General features: G+C 30.9%; 2 protein-coding genes across 2 annotated transcripts; both read left to right on the forward strand.

Annotated features, from left to right (window-relative positions):
- Positions 1 to 13,467: 13,467 nt before the first annotated feature.
- On the forward strand, positions 13,468 to 19,469 carry LOC125820015 (rop guanine nucleotide exchange factor 14-like). Its single transcript, XM_049499432.1, has 7 exons — positions 13,468 to 13,550; positions 16,968 to 17,312; positions 17,433 to 17,587; positions 17,731 to 17,805; positions 17,900 to 18,151; positions 18,593 to 18,940; positions 19,220 to 19,469. Exons 1-7 carry the CDS (start codon positions 13,469 to 13,471, stop codon positions 19,409 to 19,411), a joined length of 1,449 nt encoding a protein of 482 aa, XP_049355389.1. The 5' UTR covers position 13,468; the 3' UTR covers positions 19,412 to 19,469.
- Positions 19,470 to 20,402: 933 nt separating this feature from the next.
- LOC125819980 (60S ribosomal protein L7-4) lies at positions 20,403 to 23,342 on the forward strand. The gene is made up of 7 exons (XM_049499391.1): positions 20,403 to 20,541; positions 21,665 to 21,834; positions 21,918 to 22,015; positions 22,098 to 22,155; positions 22,572 to 22,651; positions 22,749 to 22,851; positions 22,932 to 23,342. The coding sequence occupies exons 2-7, from the start codon at positions 21,667 to 21,669 to the stop codon at positions 23,145 to 23,147; spliced, it is 723 nt and encodes a 240-aa protein (XP_049355348.1). The 5' UTR covers positions 20,403 to 20,541; positions 21,665 to 21,666; the 3' UTR covers positions 23,148 to 23,342.
- Positions 23,343 to 23,719: the final 377 nt, after the last annotated feature.

The following is a 23,719-nucleotide window of genomic DNA, read 5'->3' on the forward strand; positions in this document are numbered from 1 at the left end:
TTCCAATTCATTATTTAGCTACTATTGAGTTTTATTTTATATTGATATTATTTTAATATATTTTGTCACGAGTGTGTTGGAGACAAGTAAAAATAAACAGAACGAGTAATACTTCATATTCATTAACATCACTAAAATCGAGGCAGAAGCAGTTCTATTGTAATATAACAGAGTTTGAGGCGGAGCAGACTCATCTTTGTCGACGTGCTTACTTCAACGAGCGTATTTTTGATTATTTTTTTTATAGAAAAAATGGGGGTTTTTTGGTTCTACTTAAGTGTAATTAGCGTAGAATTTCTTTGAAATTATTGGACCCACTTTAGCTATGTCCTTTAGTTTTAAATTCATATTATTTAGTTATGTAGCTTTAATACTTTGAAAGCAGTAATATTTGTATAAATTTTGTAACTACTTTGAATAAGAAATCAACAATTGATGAAGAAAAATATTTTAATTATTGGCACTACAATAGAACTCTTCGGATTAAATTTTTATTTTAGAGAAAATATTATAAATCATTTAATTAATATCACTTAAATAATTAATATTAATAATATTTATCATATATTTATATTACATTTAATGAGACCGGTGTAATATCATTTAAAAATAAATTTATTAATAAATATTGAACCAATATACAACACAAGATTTTCGTAACCAATATTCCCTCTATTCTTATTTAGTTGTCATCATTTTAGATTTCACGTTCCTTAAGAAACTCTATAAGTTTACCATTGTACCCTTATTTAGTGTTCTCCTGAAATCAAGTTTTCAATAAATAAATATAAATTAATTTATTTTGATTAAATTAGTTTGACCAATGGACATGAATAAATTACGTAGTTATCCTATATTGGTCAAATTCATACTTCTAAGACAAATAACTCTCAAAGATAAATAGAAAAAAAAAATAATCATTTATGCATTCACTTTTTTTTTTATGAAATGATAAGTATTAATGAATATTTATTTTTTATAAGAAGGACATATTATTATTATATTATATAGAAAGATGAAGCCAACCAGACGACCAAGGGTAGTTTTGTCAAACAAAAAATATTTCAAGCTTAGTTTAAGTGTACATTGTGCATAAAGTATTAAAATTTCCAAAAAAACCAACCAAAATTTATGTAATTCCCAATGAATCCATCACTAAGTCAATAGTTGTGGATTTTAATGGACACACGTGTACCAATACATTGGGAGGAGTAAAAGAAATCATTGCAAAGTTACATGGACCCCATTTATTGATTTACTTCAAAACCATGTACATTCAAGCTGATAAATTTTTTTAAAAATTCTTTTTTATTTTTGAATGTATAATTTTTAATGAGATTTTTTCATACCAAAAATTCAAATTTGAGGGCATTTAATCATTTCCTTTCTTAGTGTGGTTTGATCATGAAAAAATACTGTTTATTTTATTTAAAAAATTTATAGTTGAAGTCATGTTTGGTTAAATTTTATGCAAAAAATATTTAGAATTTAAATATACTTTTTCTAAAGGCATAATATATAAATATGTCATTTAATTTGTTTCATCTAACATGCCCTTCAATTTTAGATATTCATAAGTAGACACATAAACTTGTATAGAATTGAACAAGTTGACACTTGTGTCCTACTTGACGTCCTATATGACAATATAATTCACGTCCTATGCGATATTTTATGTGGCTCCCACGTGTGTTATTCCCCGTAGGACGCGTGTGTCTACTTCTTCAACTTTATAAAATTTTAAGTGCTTACTTGTGCACTCCCTAAGTTGAATGTCATAGATGTCAGACGAAGTCAAGTTAAAAGATATATTTATATATTATGTTTTTCTAAATATGGTTTATATTCCTCAGTTTCTAAAAATTACTTGACTAATATACCTGAGACGTACAACCAAATTGCAATAAAAAAAAGTAATATCTCAAAATAGATAGTTGTATAATGTCATAGATTAGATCTCATATAAGAACTACCACATACTATAACAAAAAAATATCACTTTATTTAAAAATTTTGAAGTTGAACTTGTGTCAAGCTATTGATTTTGCAAATTATATTTGATTATTTGAATGTGTTTTTTTTAAAAAATAAATAAACTAATATGAAATATAATTCAAATGGGGCCATTTTTATAAGAACAAAGAATTTGTGATAAATTTTAAAAAGGATAATATAGTTAGGGGCTGTTTGGTTATTGGTTAGACTTACGCAGTTTTTAGTAATGCATGGTTTAGTTATGTAGGATTTAGTTATGTGGTATTAATTATGTTGGTGTTAATTATGCAAATATTAGTTATGTAGGTATTACTTAGTTATGTAGAGATTACAATACATAAATTATTAATTATTGAATATATTATTTACAAATAAATAAGCAAGCAAATAGTATAATTTCCAAAAAAAAATAAAAATAGAAAGAAATCTTCTCTATACTTAAGTGGGAATTCTATTTATTTTTTCTCTCTCTATTTTTTTTTTAATGTTTAAAGCTTATAAAAATAAAATACCATAAATATATTTCAAGTACATTATAAAATCCTATTTTATATAATGTAAATTTCTATCAAGATGCTGCATGTATTGTTTGTACATTTTTAGTATACCAAATATATGAGTTATATATAAATTTATATTCCAAATAAAAAAACAATACATAATAATTAAATATGTGGAATATATTTAGTAATATATGGTGATAATATATGATTAGCATATGCGTTGTCAAAATTATACATTCCGATTCATCATATTAATAAAATATTTATATTTTGATTTCAAATGAAAACAAATAAAAAATTGTTCGTATACAAAAGAAATAAGAAACAAAAATAGCTAGGAAAATAGAATAGTTATGTAAAGTTTTTTCTAGAGTTTTCAATATAAAAAGGTAATAATAATAATATATTATTACTATATAGAAGCGTGAAGCCAACCAAACGACCAAGGGCAATATTGTAAATATATGTTCATTTAAAGGGCAAATATTAATTATATTTACTGAAAGCAAGTTAAGTGGGTTAAAAGTCCAATCAGAACAATTATTTTATTATTATTATTATTGTTATTTATCTTTTTGGTGTTCCCGAGGACCAATTAGGACAACGACCAGCCAATTCTAGATAATAAAAAATTTAATATTTCTTCCGTCCACTTTTAATTGTTATAATTTTAATTTTTAGAGTCAAACTATAAGAATTTTGATTAATATTTTATAATGTATTTTTCATCATATTGATATACACAAATCTGCAATTTATAGTAGTTTTTGTATACTTTTTTACTATCTATTTTTTTTTAAATGTCTTATTAATATAATAATCTAACTTATCTTTGAAAATTAGTAAAATTGATTTTCAAAAAGCGCAACATGACGATTAAAAGGGGACGAAGAGAGTAATTCTTCTTTCTCCATACATATGGCAATTTTTTTTTCCGGAACTCTGATATTATTATTTCATTTTATAAAATGTTTTCACAAACATAAAAATACAGATCCATTTAATAATTAAATATTCAACTTTGATTCTATAATGTAGCTTAAATTATACATATATTGAACTTCATGTGATAATGAAACATGCTACTTAGTTCCATTTTTTATGTGTGTGATAAATAAAAAATATTAATCTCTCCGTTTCAATTTGTTTGTTCAATTTTGACTTGGAATGAAGTTTAAGAAATTAAGAAAGATTTTTTAATCTTGTGGTTTTAAATTAAAAATGTGTGAAATATAGTAAATGTCTTTTAATCTTGTGATCTTAAATATATTATGTGGAGTTGGAACTAAGAAAAGAAAAGGAACATTACTTTTTAATAGATTATAAAGAAAAATATGACAGATTAATTGAAATGAATAGGATAGATTTCAAGATAATAATACATAATAATTCATGATTTTTATATAAGATATATAATTCAATCTAACAGACAAATTAACATTGAATCCTAATAAATTTGTGTCATTATAGTAAAAACTAAATAAATTAAATATTAGACTTGAGTGTTTTACAACTTAAAAAATGAATCTACCCATCCTTAATACCAATTATACTTAAAAAATATTATTGGGTTAATTTAATATTTTTTATTCAATATTCAATATTCAATATTCATATTGAAGTTCGATTAATTCTAATGTACGCCGAAATAGGGCACATTCGGATATAGTGGTCCCTACTAAGAATTTTTTTCATATTCAAAACTCAAAATTAAGATATTTAATTAAGGAAGGAGCAACTCAATGCAATGATGCACTATATTCTTTGATGGTAATTTCAACATTTTTTATACTAATTTTTTTATCAGAATCAATATTAATTAATATTGACCAAAATGCTATAGAAGTGCCTTTTAATATTTATTAAATAATGATTAATAATCGATTATATTGGGCCCGTATCACGGACCTTAAGAATCTATAGAAGTGTGAAGACAACCAACGACCAAGGGTATTTTGGTAATTTTCCACTATATCAATCTCTATAATAGACAAATTCAGGAAGTGAAATTATTGGTGTGCTCAAATGCACATGTCCAATCAAATACATGTATTGATAGTATAAGTGCAAATGATCTTTACTTCTTAAGCAGTTTCTTGCCTATTTCTTTTTCCATCAAATTGAATTTTTAATTATAAGAAAAATTGTATATCTTGATTCATTTTTATGATGGGAGTTGCATATTTCTGAGAATTTCTTTTCTGAGAAGCACTGAGTTCATGAAAATATAATTTGGTTACTTTAGAGGTGATCTTTGAATTAATTTAATTTAATTACTTCAGAGTTAATATATGAATTGTCGTAGTAGTAGTATTTGTAGCTATATCACATCTATATAAGTAATAAATCAACAGACTCCGCGCTAAAATACAAAAGTTGCTTCAAAAAAAAAAATTTATTGAAAAAACTTTAGTATGAATGAGACATAATTGACCTCAAATAATTTGAGATTGCACTTGATCAATTTTGGTGTATATCTATTAGTAACTGATTTATAAATAGTTATATGAAAATGTAATTAATACTCCCATATGTATAATGTTCAATTTATAAATAGTTAATATACAAATGTAATTAGTACTCCCATATGTATAATGTTCAATTTATAAATAGTTATATGCAAATGTAATTAGTATTCCCAAATGTACAATGTTCATCTACGTAAATATTTCACTTTAAAAACAACATTCAATATAATGACATTCACAAAATATATAGATAACACGTTTAACTGCTATATTATTTATTTATTTTATATAATGGTGTTTATATGCGATTGTCTCATTTATATTAATCAATTTTAGATCACGAATAAGACCACACGTTGGGCCCGTGCTTAGCACGGGCAATTCTTATCTAGTAATATATAAATAGAAGAAAATTTAACTTAGCAGTTACGTTGATTGATTGTTCCACTTTTACTGCAACAATCAGTAACTATAAACTTTATTTCACGCCCACGTGCAATTAATGTAAAATTTAATTACATCCAAAATTATTTGTAATTACAGGTGGCAGCAATAACAACAATATATTAATCTTATTGTAGTCCCATAAAATATAAATTGTCATTTGGAGAGGATAGTGAGTACGTTAAATTTTAAAATGTACCTCTAAATATAGAGATATTATTTTGATAGATTCTTGTTTTAAAAAGGCAATTCAAAGTGGTCCTGAAAAATAAAATAAAATAAAATAGCAAAAGTGCCAAAATTTAACAAACACTAACAATAGTACTTAGTAATTAGTAACAAAGACTAAAAATACAACAAAATAATAAACTTAAAAAAGAACGATTTAGTTTGACTTGATGCAAAACTTAAGAAAATAAAAAGAATTTTAAAATTTTATGATCCTAAATTAAAGTTATCTTAAATGTATCAAAATATTATTTGATTGTGTGCCCTTAAACATGATAGTGTCGGTTCAACTATGTAAAAGAAAAGATATGTGCCTTTGGTGGTACACATCAAAATTTGAGGGACCTCATTTTTTAAAATAATAACAACTAATAGATTATTATTTTTAAAAAAAGATATTTACTATTTGTAAGAAAAGTAAACTTTTTGTATATAATAAAAAAAATCATTAGAAGAATTTTAATATATTTGAAGTACTATGCCTGAGGAAAAATAAAGTAGATTGGTTCTATAATTGAATGAAAAAAGATAATAAAAGAAATAAGTTATTAGTTATTAACAATTTTTTTAAAGTTTAAAGCTTGATTTTAGCTTTAAGTCATTAATGTGTTTGAACCGCTCCTAAAATATGTCATGTCTTGGGGTGAAATTATTTAAGTGTTGCAAAAAAAAAAAGGGGTCATCATTTTTTTTAATAGATTAAAATAGAAAATATATCATTTTTAAAAAACAAATGGAGTCATAATTAAAGGACAAGAAACTGCAAGAGCAATATTATAACTATTAATATGAACAAAGAATAAGACAACACACTGCTACCCTTCGATCCTAATCTGCATCCTCTACATTATTCTTTCTAGAGAGAAGTATTGAAAACACTTTTGAACTTGACACAAATTATTAGTTTCATTTCTGAACTATTAATAGCCTTAAAAACAATCCTATACTAACTAAACTTAGCTACAATCTCGATCTGCCAAATGACATAACTAGTGGTCTCAAACTCTTGATAAATGATCGAGAGAAGCATTGAAAACTCCCCTAAATTTGACGGGAAATTAAAAATATATTTCACTCATGCTGCAAGATCAATGGTGTACTTAAGTTCTGTTAGTCAACTAAATGAGTGTTTTTAAGACTATCAACAGTGTGAAAATAAAACAGTTACTTCATGTCAAATTTAAAAGTGTTTTCAATACTTCTTTCTTTTATCTAAGATAATGACTCGATAAGTTGAAATTGTGTCATTAACCGCTACTAGTGGCATTCCCCCGTAATTATACCCCAACTCCAAGCCCTTATATACAGATCTGTCACCATTTTCACCAACCTCATTCAATATCCACGTGTCATCATCCTATTCGTCTGTTTTCTCTATAAAATCACCTTACAATATCTAACAAGTCTCTCACTTTCTCTCTCTAGCTATTTATAGGGAGAGTAGGTTTTTCCTTTCTCTCTCTAAAAATCTCAGATCTATATATGTACAGAATAGATACAGAAAGTTTGTATTTCTGTTGCGGCGGCCTCTCATTCGCTTGGTGCAGGTCGGGACCTACCTCGCCGGCAACAATGGCGGTAGCTGACGGCGACGGCAGCTTACCGGTAAAAACTAATTTTTTACATGTTGTCTGTGGCGTAGTTTGGGTCCCGCCTTGCATCAACTGAATAGGAGACTGCGGTGAAATTGTTTCGACGAAATCAGCTTTGTTATGGATCGATCTAATATCTTCAGCTTGTTTTACATGAGGTTTGAATTTGATGTTGTTCTATTTGATTTGTTTTTGTGATATTTCGATGGAATTCAGCTGGATCTAACTTTGTTAATTGCGCAGTGTGTAATTCCAGTATAGATCTTAATGCTGTACGACTTTATTTGTTAGTTGGATCTACGATTTTGAAATTTCGATGCTGTTAGTGAAGTAGAAAAGCTTAATTTTAATGAAAACTGTTTAATTTTGTATGATTTAGATAATTTTTAATTATGCTAGAAGCTTTCTAGTTTTCATTCTGCTTTAGGAGGACATAGTAGCTTAAAGATTCGATTTTTGACGAATGCAATCAAAAACTTGTTTAAATATTTGTTAAATGTAGTAGATCAACTTTAGAGAAGTTTAGTGCTGTTGTTTTTGCCATAGAAATTGAATAGTGCAGACAATTAGTTAAGAAGGAAGAGTGCATACATAGTAGCTTAAAAGATTCGATTTTTGACGAAGGCAATCAAAAGTTGTTTAAATATTTGTTACACTGTAGTACATCAACTTTAGAGAAGTTTAGTGCTGTTGTTTTTGCCATAGAAATTGAATAATGCAGACAATTCGTTAAGAAGGAAGAGTTTTCCGTCTTTGAATCTTTCATTTGATGCTAGTGTTAATTTTTCGATGTTTGTTGCACTTCAGTGTTATATTAGGACTGAGGTTGTATATGACAAATCATTTTTCAATTTTTAGTTACAAGAAAGAATTTTCTGAGGAAAACATATTTCACCGAAAGAAGAAAAATGACTTATTTGTAGGATTAGTTCATTCCTCTATAATCATTTGTTTCATGTGATAGGCAAACAATGTTTTCAATCTTTAAGTGTTAAGTAATTATCTTTTGAGAGAAATATTCGATGAAAACTATCTTGTCACCTTTACCTTCCTCTGTCAATTATAAAATTATTTACTTATCCAAGAAAAAAATACTACCTGAGTAACACTCATGTTTCAGAAAATGCTTTTTCAAGGTAAATTCTTTTGACGGAAAACATTTATTTGCATATCTAGTGCAGCTTGAGTCCCTGACATCTAGATGCTCTTATCTCGGGTTTAGGAGGAACAAGGTTATGTTCCTACAAAGCTGGAAAAAGATTGCGACGGAGAAGGTAGCTGTGTACTTTTTCTTTTGAAGATAATGTACTGGCCAAGTCATCTTATGCACCTATAAAGTGATAGGAGTCGTATTTAATCTACAACTTCTATGGTTTTCTCTAAGTGCATGTTTTGCCTAGGTATTTGTTGATATCAAATATACTATAAAGAGTTTATTAACCTAGTTATGTGGAAATTAGCGCAGGCTAGACTTCATTCTAAACAAAGGAAAACCATGCAGCGTGCTTGTTGCATGTTTTCTTTTTTACGTCGTTTCTATTCAATCAACTTATTTTTTTTTGAGAATTTTCTATTCTATCAACTTAGCACACTTATATTTAGGTTTTAGATTAACTTGGAAGCTAATGGTGCGTATTTCAGTATTATGATCTCGTCTCTGTAACTTTTTCTGTATGCAGTAGTTGAATTAATGGTTATAGTTCTCCTTAGCATCTTGTAACCACTTTCTTCTGGTTATATGGGAAAAGAAAATTGAAAATTTCTTTGAGAGTCTGACATTATGTGTTAATTATGTAACATCGTCATTCGTTGGACTAACTTCTAAAAGTTTAATCAAACTAAAAGTTCAGTCTGGAAAGTTTTATGTTGTAGGATTTGAATTTTACAATAGTCCAGTTTTGTCCAAGAAACATCAGAAGTAACTCATGTGCATGTTTGGTTGATGCAGATTTAGTTGTGTTTACATAGTTTTGAGATAATAGGCTCCATCACAAGTCCTATCCAGTCTGGTATTCTCTTGCACTAGGGCTAGAGCAATATATTTTCTTTAGAGTTTACTTGCTTGGCCTGCTGGGTGTTAACCAAACTTTCCCTTTATGTCTTCACAGTCAAAAATGTGTCACTCCCCGTCACCCCCTTTCTCTAACATCATTTATGTTTTCACTTATATCTGGATTGAAAATGAAGCTGAGGAATTTAGGCTGTGGTCTGTAGCATTTAGGTAATAGTAGCTGTTTTCCTTGGACTGACTTTACGACCTGAAGCAAGCATGGACTGTGTGTGGTTGATGGTAACATTCCAAGGATACAAGGTCACTGTACTAACTTAGTTACCATGTGAAACTGATGCTACAAGTTGGACTCGGATAATGTAGACTGTGACCCCTCCCGTTTCTCGTAGTTCCATTTTGTTCACATTTGTTAAGTAACCCTTAATCCACAGATATTTTGGTCGCCTAATGCTGTGAACGATGAAGTTTTTGCTGTACATCTAGGCATCTAGCACATCTGATGCCCGGAAAATGGAAGTCGGAAAGTATTTGTTCTTTTTTTTTTTAGGTCCAAATGATATTGCTTCTAATTTATAAACTACTGATCTAGTTCAGCAATATCTTTGTACTCTTCTTTTACTTTTTATTTCTTTGTGATGGCTGCAATCTGAAGTGATCATAGCTTAAATGACAGGGGATACCAATTGTGTTCAAATTTGTTGGAGAATCTCTTGAAACTACTCAATATTACTTAATTGATAATATAGAAAAAATTACACTGTCAATATGTAGATTTCAGTTTCATTGAGAACATACTCCCAAGAGAAAGACCAACATAATAGGATGTGGTTGAATGGATCAAATCTATCTGTCCTGAGGTTTCTAGTTTTCGAGCTTAGAGAAGAAAGAAAAAAAATTTCTTTCCTAAAATGGATCTTATGTGATGTGAATTATAATTAGTCAGGTTAGTAGTTTCATAATCAAGTGATTAGCCGACTCAATTCATTTTTTCATCGAATGATCTTTCACCTTAGGACTAACTTTGATCAGCGTATCTTGATTGCCTCGATAATGTTACCGTTGCAAGCTACTACTTAAAGAATAGGGAGTGAATGATCCTTTTTATCAAATCTACTAGATGGAAGATGATCGAGAGTCAACTATTGTGTTGCACAAGATGGTGCCTTTCACTTTGAGGTTCCTTTCTTCGTAGTTGAATATAATGAAATGTTCTATTTGTGTTACCTACCATATAAAAGATCTGTTAGGTGATCGAAATTGCTTTGGTCAGTGAAGACTCTTATTCACTCACCTACTCCTTATCTTTCCTCTTGACTAATTGCGTCGGGATATAAGAAAGATACAATTTTTGCAATACTTGATTGATTGAGAAGAAAGAGCTTCCATAAAAATTGGAAGCCTCTTGCATGTACGGTATGTCGGTAACCTCTCTCCAGCTACCTAAGCCAAGAAAATACGAACGAAGTGATAGGCCCTTATAGAAGATAGACGATAACTTTATTGTGGTTGTAATTGAGAACATCTCCCTCTTTTCTTAGCCTAGACAACTTACTTATATGTCGGCTTAGGCATATTTCTCTTTCTTAATTTTGTGATGGACTAATGATAATGAATGAAAGTAAGTCTTTTAATAAGTGTATCTAAGCGATTGTTTAGTGTATAAGCAATTCTTTAGTGATCGTAACAGAAATATATAATTTTCTAACTTACCTTTCCTCTCGTGTAACAGTGCAATACTAGTTCAGATGTTACGAGAGAGATAGTGACAAAAATGGACACAACACCATCTCCTAATAAAATCCAAAGGCTATAAATTTGTATTGGATTATTGTTAATATTGTCAATCTGTTTTTCTATCGTGTATTTTTTTGATGAGTTGATTTTGGTGAAATGAAACGAAAAAAATCTATGTTTTACTATCATTTTTAATTTTACGGAAAAATCTTCTTGTCCAGAATTTGGCCATATTTATATTATTTTACCTTTTAAAATAATTTTACCCTTTTAACTAAAAATGGATGATCAAAATCATTTAGCACTTCCCTAATTTAACCAGACAAATACATCAAATTCTTGTACAAAAACCCAGAAATTTAGTATGACAAAAGTCTTTTGAATAAGTTTCATCCTATCATATGATTGATTAGTGTGTAATTTTACTTTAATTTACACCCACTTTTAAGTTCAGATTACTTTATTTGGGGAACACGTATCAATACACCCCTCCCCCCCACCCCCCTCCCCAATATTAGGCAAAAAATAGTCATAAAAATATAATTAATTTAATTTGCTTAAGATTAGATGCATTATAGTTTTTTTTATCTGAATTATTACCTTCTACTAGTTATGTAGGAAAATGGACCAATCAATATTAGAATGTGAAATTCATGAAAAAAATAATAGTTTAAATATATATATTTTATTATTTCTTTAATTAATTATTTTAAAAACTTGTCGGATTTATCATAATATTAGAGACAAAGACTCTTGCCATCACAAAACAATGAAAAAATTGTATTATAAAACATATTATTTTTGTCTTATTTTCATCAAGCCAGTTCATTGAAAAAATATATAATAGAAAATAAATTTTTATCGAAATACTAAAATACCCCACCCCATCCTCCATTCCTATTTTATTTATTTTTGAGTTTCTTATTTAGTGTCTGATACCTATATTGAAGTATAATTATTTCGAATTCGTGCAGTGTAGGGCTCGATTCAAAAGGGAGCACTCTCTACACAATGAAGGACTTATTTTATGTTCAAAATTCAAATCCAAAACTTTTAATTAAATGAGGAACAATCTCATTCACTCCACCACATCCCGTTAAATTTAGTATGTCATCCTCTCTTCACCATAATAAATGTATTTATTGACATCCTCTCCCTCATTCCTCACACACGCAAATTCCTTTCTTCTCTGTTTTTGCTCTCTTTTGTCACTCTATTTTCAGCATTTGTTTACTGTTTCTTTCTTTAAAAAACAGATTTAATTATTATACCTCTGTTTTTTTTCCCACCATTTCACACTTGCAAATAAGAAAAATAATATTTTCTCTGTTTTTTTTTTTTCTTCTTCTTGTGAAAAAAAAGCTTAAAGTAGGTTCTTTTTTGAATGGTGCCCATTTTGATATGCTCGAAGATCGAAGAACTCCAATTTTGATCAAATAAGAAAAACAAGAAAAAGGTTAGCTTTTTGTTCTAACTCTATTTTTTTTTTTGGCTCAAATTAAAACTTCATTCTCATAGCTTTTGATCAGAGATCTCGGGTTTAAGCTCTGAAAAAAAAAACATGAACTTGGATTAGTTGGATATTTCAATTGTCAATACAAATACCGGACACCAGAAGAGAAATAAGAAAAAAAATCATTTTTATCATCTCTGGAGTTCAAGTTTTGAATATGTAAAAAATTCGGATAGAAATGATTCCTTCTTGAATTGGTTTTATGTTGTGTGAATCCAAAGTAATCGGACATTCGGGATAATACTGGGTGTGAGACACACAAAAAAAAGCTTCATTTTTTTTTTGTGAATGTAAAATGTTGTAGATGCAACAAGCTCAATTTTTAATTATTTTTTATGTATGATTCTCTGTTTTTTTTTAATTATTATTTATACAGTTCAGAAGAACAATGAAATCGGCATCATGATAAATCTGAATCGTCTGAAATAATCCAAAAACATTTTTAATCTCTACTTTTTATATTAGAGTTAATGGTGAAAAAAAAATATACGTTATTGCTTTTTCACGAGTTTTGTAACTAAATTTTCTCTTTATTAAAACATAACTTGATGTTGAGTTCGCCTACTCGTGCCTCTTATTAATTGAAAACCAAATATTTGGTCATGATGAGTGTTTTAATATAAAGAGCGTATTAGTTTAGAGGTGTGTTTTACTATTAACACTCTTTGTATTATGGTAATAAAGAAAGTTGATTGCTTGTATAAAAAGTTGTTTATTTTAGGAGGATTTTGGCCAATTATTATATGATCATATACACCTTTTTCTTATAATGGAAAAGTGATATTTTCTTTTCCTAAACCTTTTTTGTTTACATAATGTTAACTTTAGGAGTAACAAACAAAAGTGGCAATGCATATCACACTTCTATTTTAAATGTTTTGTCAATATCTGATTTGTAATTTAGGAGGTTGATGAGCTGCATTTTGGCCAATATTAATTGAGATTGATATCAAGATCTACGTACAATTTATCCTTATCAGATGAATATGATGATCGTGAGACGGACACTAGCTTGTTGTACAAGAGATAGAGAGATTAGTATTGACTTTGGTGGAGAAGAGAGTAAGATTCCCTTTTTGTGTTCCTTTTATTTGTTTTTTAGAATGTCACATGCTAATTTCCCTCCTATAATTTAGGTAAATCTAAGTTTTTTAATACAAAATGAGGATTATACTTTTCCACAAGTGAATGCTAACATATAGATTAAGTTTACTATATATAATTGAACTCCAACCACCTCATGTTTAGTGTAACTTTCTTGACTTTTGTGAACTAGACGAGTCTAGACAGAGTCAGATTCAATATATGAAGTTTATGAATTTTTATAACGACTTAAACTTAAATATATATAGATATTTTATTACTTGTAACCAACTTTCTAGATCCATCCCTAAATTTAGAATGTGGATATTTACACGTTGGTTATTCTACAATGATTATTACTACGTCTCTAATTGTTTATGTCACTCCATTTAAGCTGTCTCTTACCAATATTATTAAAAATAATGGGATGTTAGTTATATGTGAATGCTTATTAAAGTCAAGTGCTTTTAGCCAAGATAAGAGTAAGGTCTACGTAAACTCTATCCTTTCCGGCTCTTACTTGTGTATGTTGTTGTTATTTATTAAAGTCAAGAAACTTAACAACCAAATGTAGAGCATCAATGTCTTGAAGTTACAAGAGAATTTTTTTTTTTTATATTTTTCATAGTTTATAATTCAAGATCTTTTGTGGGACCCTTAAATTGTTAGGTACAACATGTTTTGAACTTATGTGTGTAACATGTGAGGAACATAAACTTTCAACTTTTCTTGTCTATTTGGTAAATGGAAAAATGAGAAAGAATCTTCCACTGTGAAATAGATAGATGGCATTATAGTGATAGTAATTTGTCACACCTTTGAGAGTTTTCTTGTTTTTTTATATATTGTCTAATTTGTAAAATGGGACCTAACTCTCATTTCATGAAGCACATAAGTGACTATGGGGACAAAATAGTCATTGTCTATTGGTATCAAAATTTCTACTTTTGGTATTCTCTTTTCAGTATGGTCTATTAATGGTTCTATTTGTTTATATTGTAAAGCATAAATACCTCTCAAAACTTATTTTTTAAAAAAGAATCATTGAGATATGATTAGCTATGCATATTTAAAGGATAAGGCACAAGCACCCCCTACACTATGATAGAAATTTCAGACACATCTTAACTAAATTAAGGTTCTAACCCCGAACTCATTTTTTTTGTAATTTCATACACCTTTTTGGCTTACGTGACATCCAAACATCTCCCACGTGCCTCAACTACGTGGAGTCACTGACAGTGGCGGATCCAGGATTTCTGTGGAGGGGGTTCGAAATATAAAGAAGTAAACATGTGAAAATTACAAGATAAAAAACTGAGCGAGATAGGAGGAAACTAGTAATCTGAATCCAATAAGTTTAACTTGCCTTGTCATGTCGCATTTAATTTTTTTTACTTTTACCCTTTTTCATTGAGGTTTTTTTAAAAAATATTTCTTGTGCTTTTTTTCTCTTTTATATTGCAGTGTTCTACTCTATTTTTTGAATTTTTTTAAAATTCAACCACTAAGATATTATAATATATATTCATAAGATAAATAATTGACATCGTCGATTTTTTAGTTCATTTAATTCAATTTACTAGGTTAATCATTCGTGAAAAAGATAAATGATGAATAGAACAAATAAGTTTAGTTTTAGATTTTATTAAAAGATTATACACAATTTTTAAATTTCTTCATTCGATTAACTTTAATTTAATTTATTTTATATAATATTTTTTGTAAATCAATTTCAAATTTAATAATAATTCATCGTTAGTACATGAAAAGAGACTTATGTAGAAATAAAATGAGAAGTATAAATAAGAAGAATAAAAGACAAAAGTATCTAAAATATATAAATTTAAACAAAGATAAATTGAGAAAAAGAAATAGCATAGAGATAAAAATAATGATAACAAAAATAATAAAACTTTACATTGAACCAAAAACAATGAGGCATTTCATTGAGTTGGATTTGAGCCCGAAACGAGAGCCCATTCAACCTTCCAAAAACAATGAAATATAGTTGGATTTGAGCCCAAAGCAAGAGCCCATTCAAAGAAAAAAAAAACAAAATGGGAAAATGTTGCAGCGAGTGGGAATCGAACCCAGACCCTCTTTCGGTTAGAGTTGAACTCCATAACCACTGAGCCATGCTTCTCTTTATATTTGAGGGGGTTCATTTTAATATATGTACTCATAAAATCAGAAATAGACCTTATATATACAGTATAATTTTTCAACGAGGGGGTTCGGGTGAACCCCCTGCCCTCCACGTGGGTCCGCCCCTGGTCACCGAGTGTGCCATGAAAATCAAAAGGTGTATAAAATTACAAAACAAATGAGTTCGGGGGTATAGGACCTTAGTTTAGTTAAGGCGTGTCTATGGAATTCCGGTCACAGTCTAGGAGGTACTTGTCCTTATCCCAAAATACTACTACTCTCTCCTTTTCACTTTGTTTGTTTACTTTTGACTTGACACGAAATTTAAGAAAATAAAAACTCTTAAACTTAAGATACGTAGAATGTAACACTATGCCTTTTAATCTCGTGGTCTTAAATATGTTGGTAGAAAGTTAGAATAAAAGAGGAGTCAAAACACAAAGAGGCATTCTTTTTGAAAAGACATAATACATAAACATGACCTTTAATTTGGCTTCATAATACATAACTATGACCTTTTTAAACTTCGTGTCATGTTAAGGTCATGTTTATGTATTATGTCTTTTCAAAAACTGATTAAAAATGAAAGGCAGATAAACAAATTGAAATAACAGAAGTAATAAAGATAACCTTTTTATTGTTTCCCACTTGGTGTCCGCCTGTCCGGTATCCATTTTGGGTCCGGACTAATTCCAAATCGCCACGTTAACCTATTAAAGAGGAAGTACTCCCTACCAAGATTTTTTCAACTGAGACCTATAGTTAAGGGCGGAGGGCGAAGAGTTCGGTTTTTTAAGTTCTACTATCAATTTTGAAGTATTGTGAATTATCTCCTTTATGTTCTTCAAGCAATATGAGTTGAGATGGTCGTCTTTGAAATGAAAAAGGAAAGTAAAATGCAGCTAGCATATGGTTTATTCTGTTATACTAGTGAAATGGTAAATGTAGTACAACTCGGGATCTATCGTAGGTGCATTCTACGAGTTAAAAATCCCTTCGTGAACAATGTCTTGTATTTAAGTGAAGAAGGGTAGATAGACGCGACCATAATCTTCATGGAGAAGTCATTTAACTTGTATCTATTTTCTTTGCAACTGATCGATACCTCGAGTTGTTTAGTATTCTGTACAATCTGTTTTTGGCACATCTTGTAACCAACACAAGAAACCATTATATTGTTATCTTTATATAGTTTTTTCGCGTGATCTAAAGCCCTGTATCTAACTAAATCTACGAATGGTTCTTCAGGAATTACAACGTATGATGGCCTCGAGAGCTGCATACTGAACAGTCAGTCTTATGACAATGAAAGTGTCAATAGCAGAGTTGATGTTGGTGTTACAGATTCTCTATATGATGACGACTCGAATAGCTCTTCTAGCAACAATGTTTTTGGATCATTTTTATCTCACTGGACAACAAGCCCTCAACATTTTTATGTGAACGAAAAAACTGGTTGTACAACACAACTTTCGGATGTGGAAATGATGAAAGAGAGATTTGCAAAGTTGTTGCTCGGGGAGGATGTGACCGGAGGAAGCAAGGGGGTTTCTACTGCATTAGCATTGTCTAATGCCATTACAAATCTTGCAGGTACATAATTGTTACTTCTTTATTGATCAATACGTTTTAGTGAAGAGACTCTCTGATACTTGAGGTTCTTCTGAATGTATTTTCGTTCTGTCTAATGCTATACTACTACTGGATTTAAAGCGTCTGTGTTTGGAGAGCTGTGGAAATTGGAGCCACTTGCAGAGGAACAAAAGATGAAATGGAGAACGGAAATGGATTGGTTACTCTCACCTACCAATCATATGATTGAGTTAGTTCCTGCTAGACAAAGTGGTTTGAATGGCCAAAGTTTGGAGGTAATAACTCATTTGATTAATCCGTAATGTGAAATGACAAATTCACTTAAATAGAACGACATGTTTAGTGAGAATTCATATGGCATAGTTGTCGTTGTTATACAAAACGACATATTGAGTTCCACTTCTCATTTGATGAGCAGATAATGACACCAAAAGTTCGTGCTGACATCCATATGAATCTTCCAGCACTTCGGAAATTGGATTCGATGCTTCTTGTAGGTGGTCTCTTAAAATCCTTTTAACTTATACAACTTACACTATGCATCAACTTGGGACCACATTCTTAAAGTTTCCTTCTCGACTTGATAGGAAACGCTGGATTCAATGGTTAGTACTGAGTTTTGGTATATGGAAGTGAGTTCCCGAGCAGAAGGAAAGAACATAAAGTGGCGTCTTCCTTCACCTAAGGTACCCGTAGCTGGACTCTCTGAAATCGAAAGAAAGAAATTGGTGAATCAAGGGAAATTGGTGAATCAAATATTCAAGGCAGCAAAAGCTATCAATGAAAATGTCTTGGCTGAAATGCCTGTTCCAACAGTTATCAAGGATGTACTCCTAAAGGCAAGAGAATTCTCAGTAAAGCTATTTTACTATTGAGTTTACGTTCTATGTACTGACATCGTAAAAAGTTTCCAAAAAGTGCTTATTTGAAAGAGTCGAGGTGTTTGACCAAGCTTTTAGGAAATGATAAGTTGTTTTTCAGATGTTGAAAGTAGTAGTTCACTCGTGGAAACACTTTCCGAACCTTAGTCAAGAGCAAATTGTTGCTCTAGTATTGACTTTTTAAAATTGATTAGCTAAACACAAACGGCTACTCTCCTACTTATGACAAAAAAAGAACCAAATTTATCGCTGAAAATGGTAACTAACGTACTATCACAAATTAAGTTACACTATATATTGTAAAAACTTTATATTGTCGATGTATATAACTCATATCCTTTGCTTTATGGTGTACTTAATTTGTTGAAATTGCTCAATTTGATCGATTCATTCCTGCAGTCTAGCAGGACAAGCCTCGGGGACGACCTTTATAGGATCCTGACTGCAGAATCAACTTCTGCTGAGGAAATGTTCAATTCTTTGAATTTGAAATCTGAAAACAGCGCGGTTGAAGTTGTTAATAGGTTAGAAGGATCCATTCTTGCTTGGAAAGAGAGAATAACTGATCAAGCTAGCGGAAAATCTCCAGCTCGAAGATCTTGGTCTTTTGGAAAAGATCCAATATCTGAGCTAGACAAATTGGAGGTCTTATTGTGCCAAGCAGAAGCTCTTGTACAACAGCTCAAATTTGAATATCCTAACCTTCCACAGACGTTCCTCAACGTCACAAAAATCCAGTATGGCACGGTGAGATAATCGTATCCACTAGTAAATTTTGTTCAATGCAACTAATAAGGATGATTCTACTAGTAAAATTCATCAAATGCAACTACGTTCACTTATGAAAAGGCACATTTCAGCTTTTGTTATAACGATGTCATTATAAATGTGATATAATTGTCTTGTCCTTAACTCGCGTTAAGATTATATGTATATATGTCTCTATGCTGCTATGATGTACACGAACGTGCTGTTAAATGCTCACTAACATTGCGATTAATCCTTGTTCTTTCTGTATCATTGTAGGACATTGGACATTTGATTATGGAAGCATACTCTCGAGTTCTCTTAAACTTAGCATACAACATTCTTACACGGATTAGAGAAGTTTTGCAAGTAGATTTCTCGAGCAACCTCAACTCACCTGCAGCTACTGTCTACTCGAGTCCTATATCGAGTGATGAAACACTCGTTTATCGAGCAGATGAACAGAGCTGATGGACATTTTAGAGACTCCTATGAAGATTGTAGCAGCATGTCTACTGCAGATTCACCTCAACAGAGTTGTTGTGCAAGTCTTTTTGTGATATATAAGTATATGGTACTCAATTAAGAGATAAAATGTGTGTATGGAAAACATATGTCTTGCATTTATCGACTTGGTATAAATACCGATTGTGTAAAAAAAATTATTCACACATGATGTTTACATCAAATCATATTGGTTTATTGTGATTAAGTGATAAACTAAAGTAAGAGTGCGTGATTAATTGATTATGGTTTAGTGATAAAATAGTACTAAAAAAATGTGTCATGTATATGTTGGTTTGATATAAATATCAGATACAAATAATTTTAACATATTGTGCACATATTGATTCACGTTCAATCATTTTTGTTTGATATTTAGATATATGTGCATGAAGTTCAAACATTTTTGCTTGAACTTCAATCATATGTGGAAGAATTCAATCGTTCTTTGCATGAAGCTAAGTTGTTTTTGCCTGAAGTTCATGCATATATATGAGTAGAGTTCAGTCATTTTTGTTTGAACTTCAGCAGAATAAAACTTCAGACACCACATATCTAAAATTATTTCTGATGGATTTGCAAAAAATATAAAAAATATAAAAATCTAGGTTCAAGTTAAACATTAGTGTCCAAATATGACACCTTGATATATTTTTTATGATTCCAAATCGAACCTACCATATACGAGTCTAAGATCTTAAAAAAATTCACCTATCATTGCTTAAATGACCCTCCTTTTGTTATCTTTGTAACTTGTAACCTTTTTTTTTATCACAATCTAAAATATTCCTTTTGTCAAGATGAAATTTTATAAGAAAACGTTAGATCACGATCTATATTTAAAAAAATATATGAGCAAATATTAGTCAATAGCCTATATTGCACTAACTTTTAAAAATAGTGACAAAATTTAAATAGTACCCTTAAAAGGGAACATTTGTGTAAATCTTTACTTATTATTTGGGCCAGACCCGAATAAGTATAAACTTTCACAAAACCCTAATAAGACATCAACATATATTTGCCGCATTTAGGTCACAGTCACATTCCCTATTGCCCTCCCGCCGATCAGAGCCATTCTCTTCAACAATTTCAAGGTAAATCTCCATTGACAGAACTATTTTTGTTCTAATTATGTGAATTGTTATCAGTTTTCATACACATTTGGTGCGATTTCCATTTTTTGAAGATTTTTTTTCATGTGAAATTGGTGGTGTTTTGTTGTATTTGAAGATGTTGTTGTGTTATCGGGTTCTAGTTGTGGAAACAGCTTTTTGTAGAAATGCAGGGGTAAGGCTGTGTAGAATAGATCCTTATGGTCCAACCACTGTGTATAGCGGGAGCTTAGTGTATCAGGCTGTTGTTTTTTGTTATGTTTGGAGATCTGAATTAAGCAAGTGTTTGTGTGTGTATTTAAGTTGTTAAGTGTTTTGAAGCCTAAAGGAAGGTTTTGTTTGCTGTGTTTGAAATGTTAGCAGCTGAAGGATTACTTTAGTTGTAGTTTGGTGTATGGATTAGAGTTTTGAATGCTGAAGAATATAAAATACTGGAAGAGCAATGAAAGAACTAGTCAGTAGTCACTATTGTTGCCTTTATGAATGTGTATTCTGATTCATGAAGCTGGGATATACTGTTGGAATAGGGAGAAGTGAAGTGAAGGACTCTGTTACTTTTGCCGCCTAGACATAGAGTGAAAGTTGATTTCTACCCTTACAGTTGAGCTGAAGTGTGTGTGTTTGTTGTTGAGTATTTTGAAGCGCGTTAGGTTTTTTTGAAATGTTAGCAGCCACTAAAAGATTACTTTAGTTTTAGGTAAAGCATTTGAGTTATGAATGCTGAAAAGATTAAAAAAACTAGAAGAGGATAGAAAGAATTAGTCATTATTGTTCCTTTTATGCATGTGTATTCTGATCTCTATGAAGTTGGGATATTTTGGTGGAATAGGGAAAAGTGAAATGAAGAGGTGTGATAGTAAACAAAATGAGTCTGGTGTCCGGGCTTTAAATTTTTTCTACTTTTTAACACAGAATCTGACTATATACACATGTAAGTGAATATCCTCCCACCACAATATTGGCACAAGGCAATGTGTTGTGCTGATGGTGTAGTAACCAGAAAGTCCGTGGGATGATCCACCTTTTTGCTGATATTTGAATGGAACGGAGAAATTAGACATAGTTTACTTTAAGTTGAGAGTTAATGTTGGTTAATCTTGTACAGAGATGGGTGAAACACCAGTTCCAGAGTCAGTTTTGAAGAAGCAGAAGAGGAGTGAGGAATGGGCTCTTGCAAAGAAGCAAGAACTTGAATCTGCAAAGAAGAAGAATGCTGAGAACAGGAAATTGATCTACAACAGGGCAAAGCTGTATGCAAAGGAGTACGCAGAACAGGTACTATCAAACTCCGTATTTTTTGGTCAACATGCTCGTATTATGTTAAGCTTGGTTATCAGAATTCAATTTCCTTTTCTTAGGACAAGGAATTGATCCGTTTGAAACGCGAGGCTAGATTGAAAGGTGGTTTCTATGTGGATCCTGAGGCAAAGTTGTTGTTTATCATCAGGATACGCGGGTAAGAACTATTTTGGTCTTCTTCGTTCTATAGTATGATGAAATGATTAATACTATGATACTCTTAAAATTTGATCTTTCAGGATTAACGCTATGCCCCCACAGACCAAAAAGATTTTGCAGCTACTACGTTTGCGCCAGGTACACACAACTCCTTTCTTATACCCTTAAAGAAGACGTGTATAATTTGATGTTTGCTGGTATATAGGCTACCTTTGATATATCCTTATATTGTTTTGTTTGCTGGAAATCCACTTGAGTATGTGTTGGGGTTATATCTCTCTCACTTGATAGTTAAGTACCTGTGTTGATCCTGATGATTGGACTGGCTTGTTATACCAAGTGTCTGATCATCAGCCAAGTTGTTGTGTTGTTGTCAAGATTATTTATAATTCTTATGTTATTCTTCTGATTCCCCTCTCGTTGAAAACAAAACAAAAAATATTTCTGGTTTTCTGGATGTGTTCGATTTTGAGAATGCCTGTTTTGAGTTATTTTAGTGTTACCTCTCTGCTCTAACAGTGAGCTCTTCTTCCTTTCCACATTTCTTGTGACAGATCTTTAATGGGGTCTTTTTGAAAGTTAACAAAGCCACAGTGAACATGTTGCATAGGGTTGAACCTTACGTAACCTATGGGTGGGTATCACTTAAAGCTCTGCTGTCTTCTCAAGTCTTTCCTCTCTACTGCTATTGCAAACTTGCAGTCCCTTATTTCCGTTGTTGTATCTTGCAGTTACCCAAACCTAAAGAGTGTTAGGGAATTGATCTACAAAAGAGGTTATGGAAAGCTTGACAAGCAGAGAATTCCTTTAACCGACAATTCCGTCATTGAGCAGGTAAGTTTCTGTCAGTTCTTCATCTCCGAATTTAGTGTTTTGTGATGTTGACAACTCAGAGTTCTCCGTGTATGTTTCAGGGATTGGGCAAACATGGAATTATCTGTGCTGAAGACCTTGTCCACGAGATCATGACTGTCGGGCCCAGCTTCAAGCAGGCCAACAACTTCCTATGGCCATTCCAGCTGAAGGCACCTTTGGGTGGACTCAAGAAGAAGAGAAATCACTACGTTGAAGGTGGTGATGCTGGTAACCGCGAGAACTTCATTAACGAACTTATCAGGAGGATGAACTAGAGTGCCTGAAATTTTGTTTTCTAGGCATTTTTAGTGATCAACAGTTCAGAATTTCCTCCATTTGAGATGTTATTTTGGTTTATGATAGTATACGACATTATTTTTGTTTTAATCCCCCCAGTCTCTATCGTATTGTGTTGGATTTTTGAATTTATGTTCATTTTGGTTTCAAAGCTATCTAGTTTTTTTTCTTCTCTTGAATGTTGAATGTACCATTTTTGTTGCAGTACTCTTGTTTAATTACATTCACATCTAAGTAGCTTTATCTAAATGCGTAGAGTAGATTGATCAACACTTGCGGCATAAATTCATTTTAAACTTATTGGTCCTAGTATCGTAAATAAATAGTCCTATGTTCGAATCTAAGAATAACATACCTTAATTAAAAGGTACAACGGCTCAAGCGACCAGACATGACAGCCTTCTATTTTTGTTCAAATAGCCAATTGTTTAAAGCTTCAGTAGATTGAGTTACTCGATGTAATTATATGTTATACCAAACATAAATGGGGGTCTCAGACTTACTCTCTATAAGTTGGGGGTGTGCAGTGGGGTATATAATTTGAAGATCT

This window comes from Solanum verrucosum, unplaced genomic scaffold (genome assembly GCF_900185275.1).
Source record: "Solanum verrucosum unplaced genomic scaffold, falcon-dt-bn FXZP01000229.1, whole genome shotgun sequence".
NCBI classification, from domain to species: domain Eukaryota; kingdom Viridiplantae; phylum Streptophyta; class Magnoliopsida; order Solanales; family Solanaceae; genus Solanum; species Solanum verrucosum.

Excerpts from the sequence above, each read along its gene's own strand:
- LOC125820015 (XM_049499432.1), top strand. The coding sequence starts at position 13,469 with ATGAATATGATGATCGTGAGACGGACACTAGCTTGTTGTACAAGAGAT. Across the intron at positions 17,313-17,432 it reads TGCCATTACAAATCTTGCAG|CGTCTGTGTTTGGAGAGCTG; the intron begins GTACATAATTGT and ends CTGGATTTAAAG. Across the intron at positions 17,806-17,899 it reads AATTGGATTCGATGCTTCTT|GAAACGCTGGATTCAATGGT; the intron begins GTAGGTGGTCTC and ends TCGACTTGATAG.
- LOC125819980 (XM_049499391.1), top strand. The coding sequence starts at position 21,667 with ATGGGTGAAACACCAGTTCCAGAGTCAGTTTTGAAGAAGCAGAAGAGG. Across the intron at positions 21,835-21,917 it reads CAAAGGAGTACGCAGAACAG|GACAAGGAATTGATCCGTTT; the intron begins GTACTATCAAAC and ends TCCTTTTCTTAG. Across the intron at positions 22,852-22,931 it reads ACAATTCCGTCATTGAGCAG|GGATTGGGCAAACATGGAAT; the intron begins GTAAGTTTCTGT and ends TGTATGTTTCAG.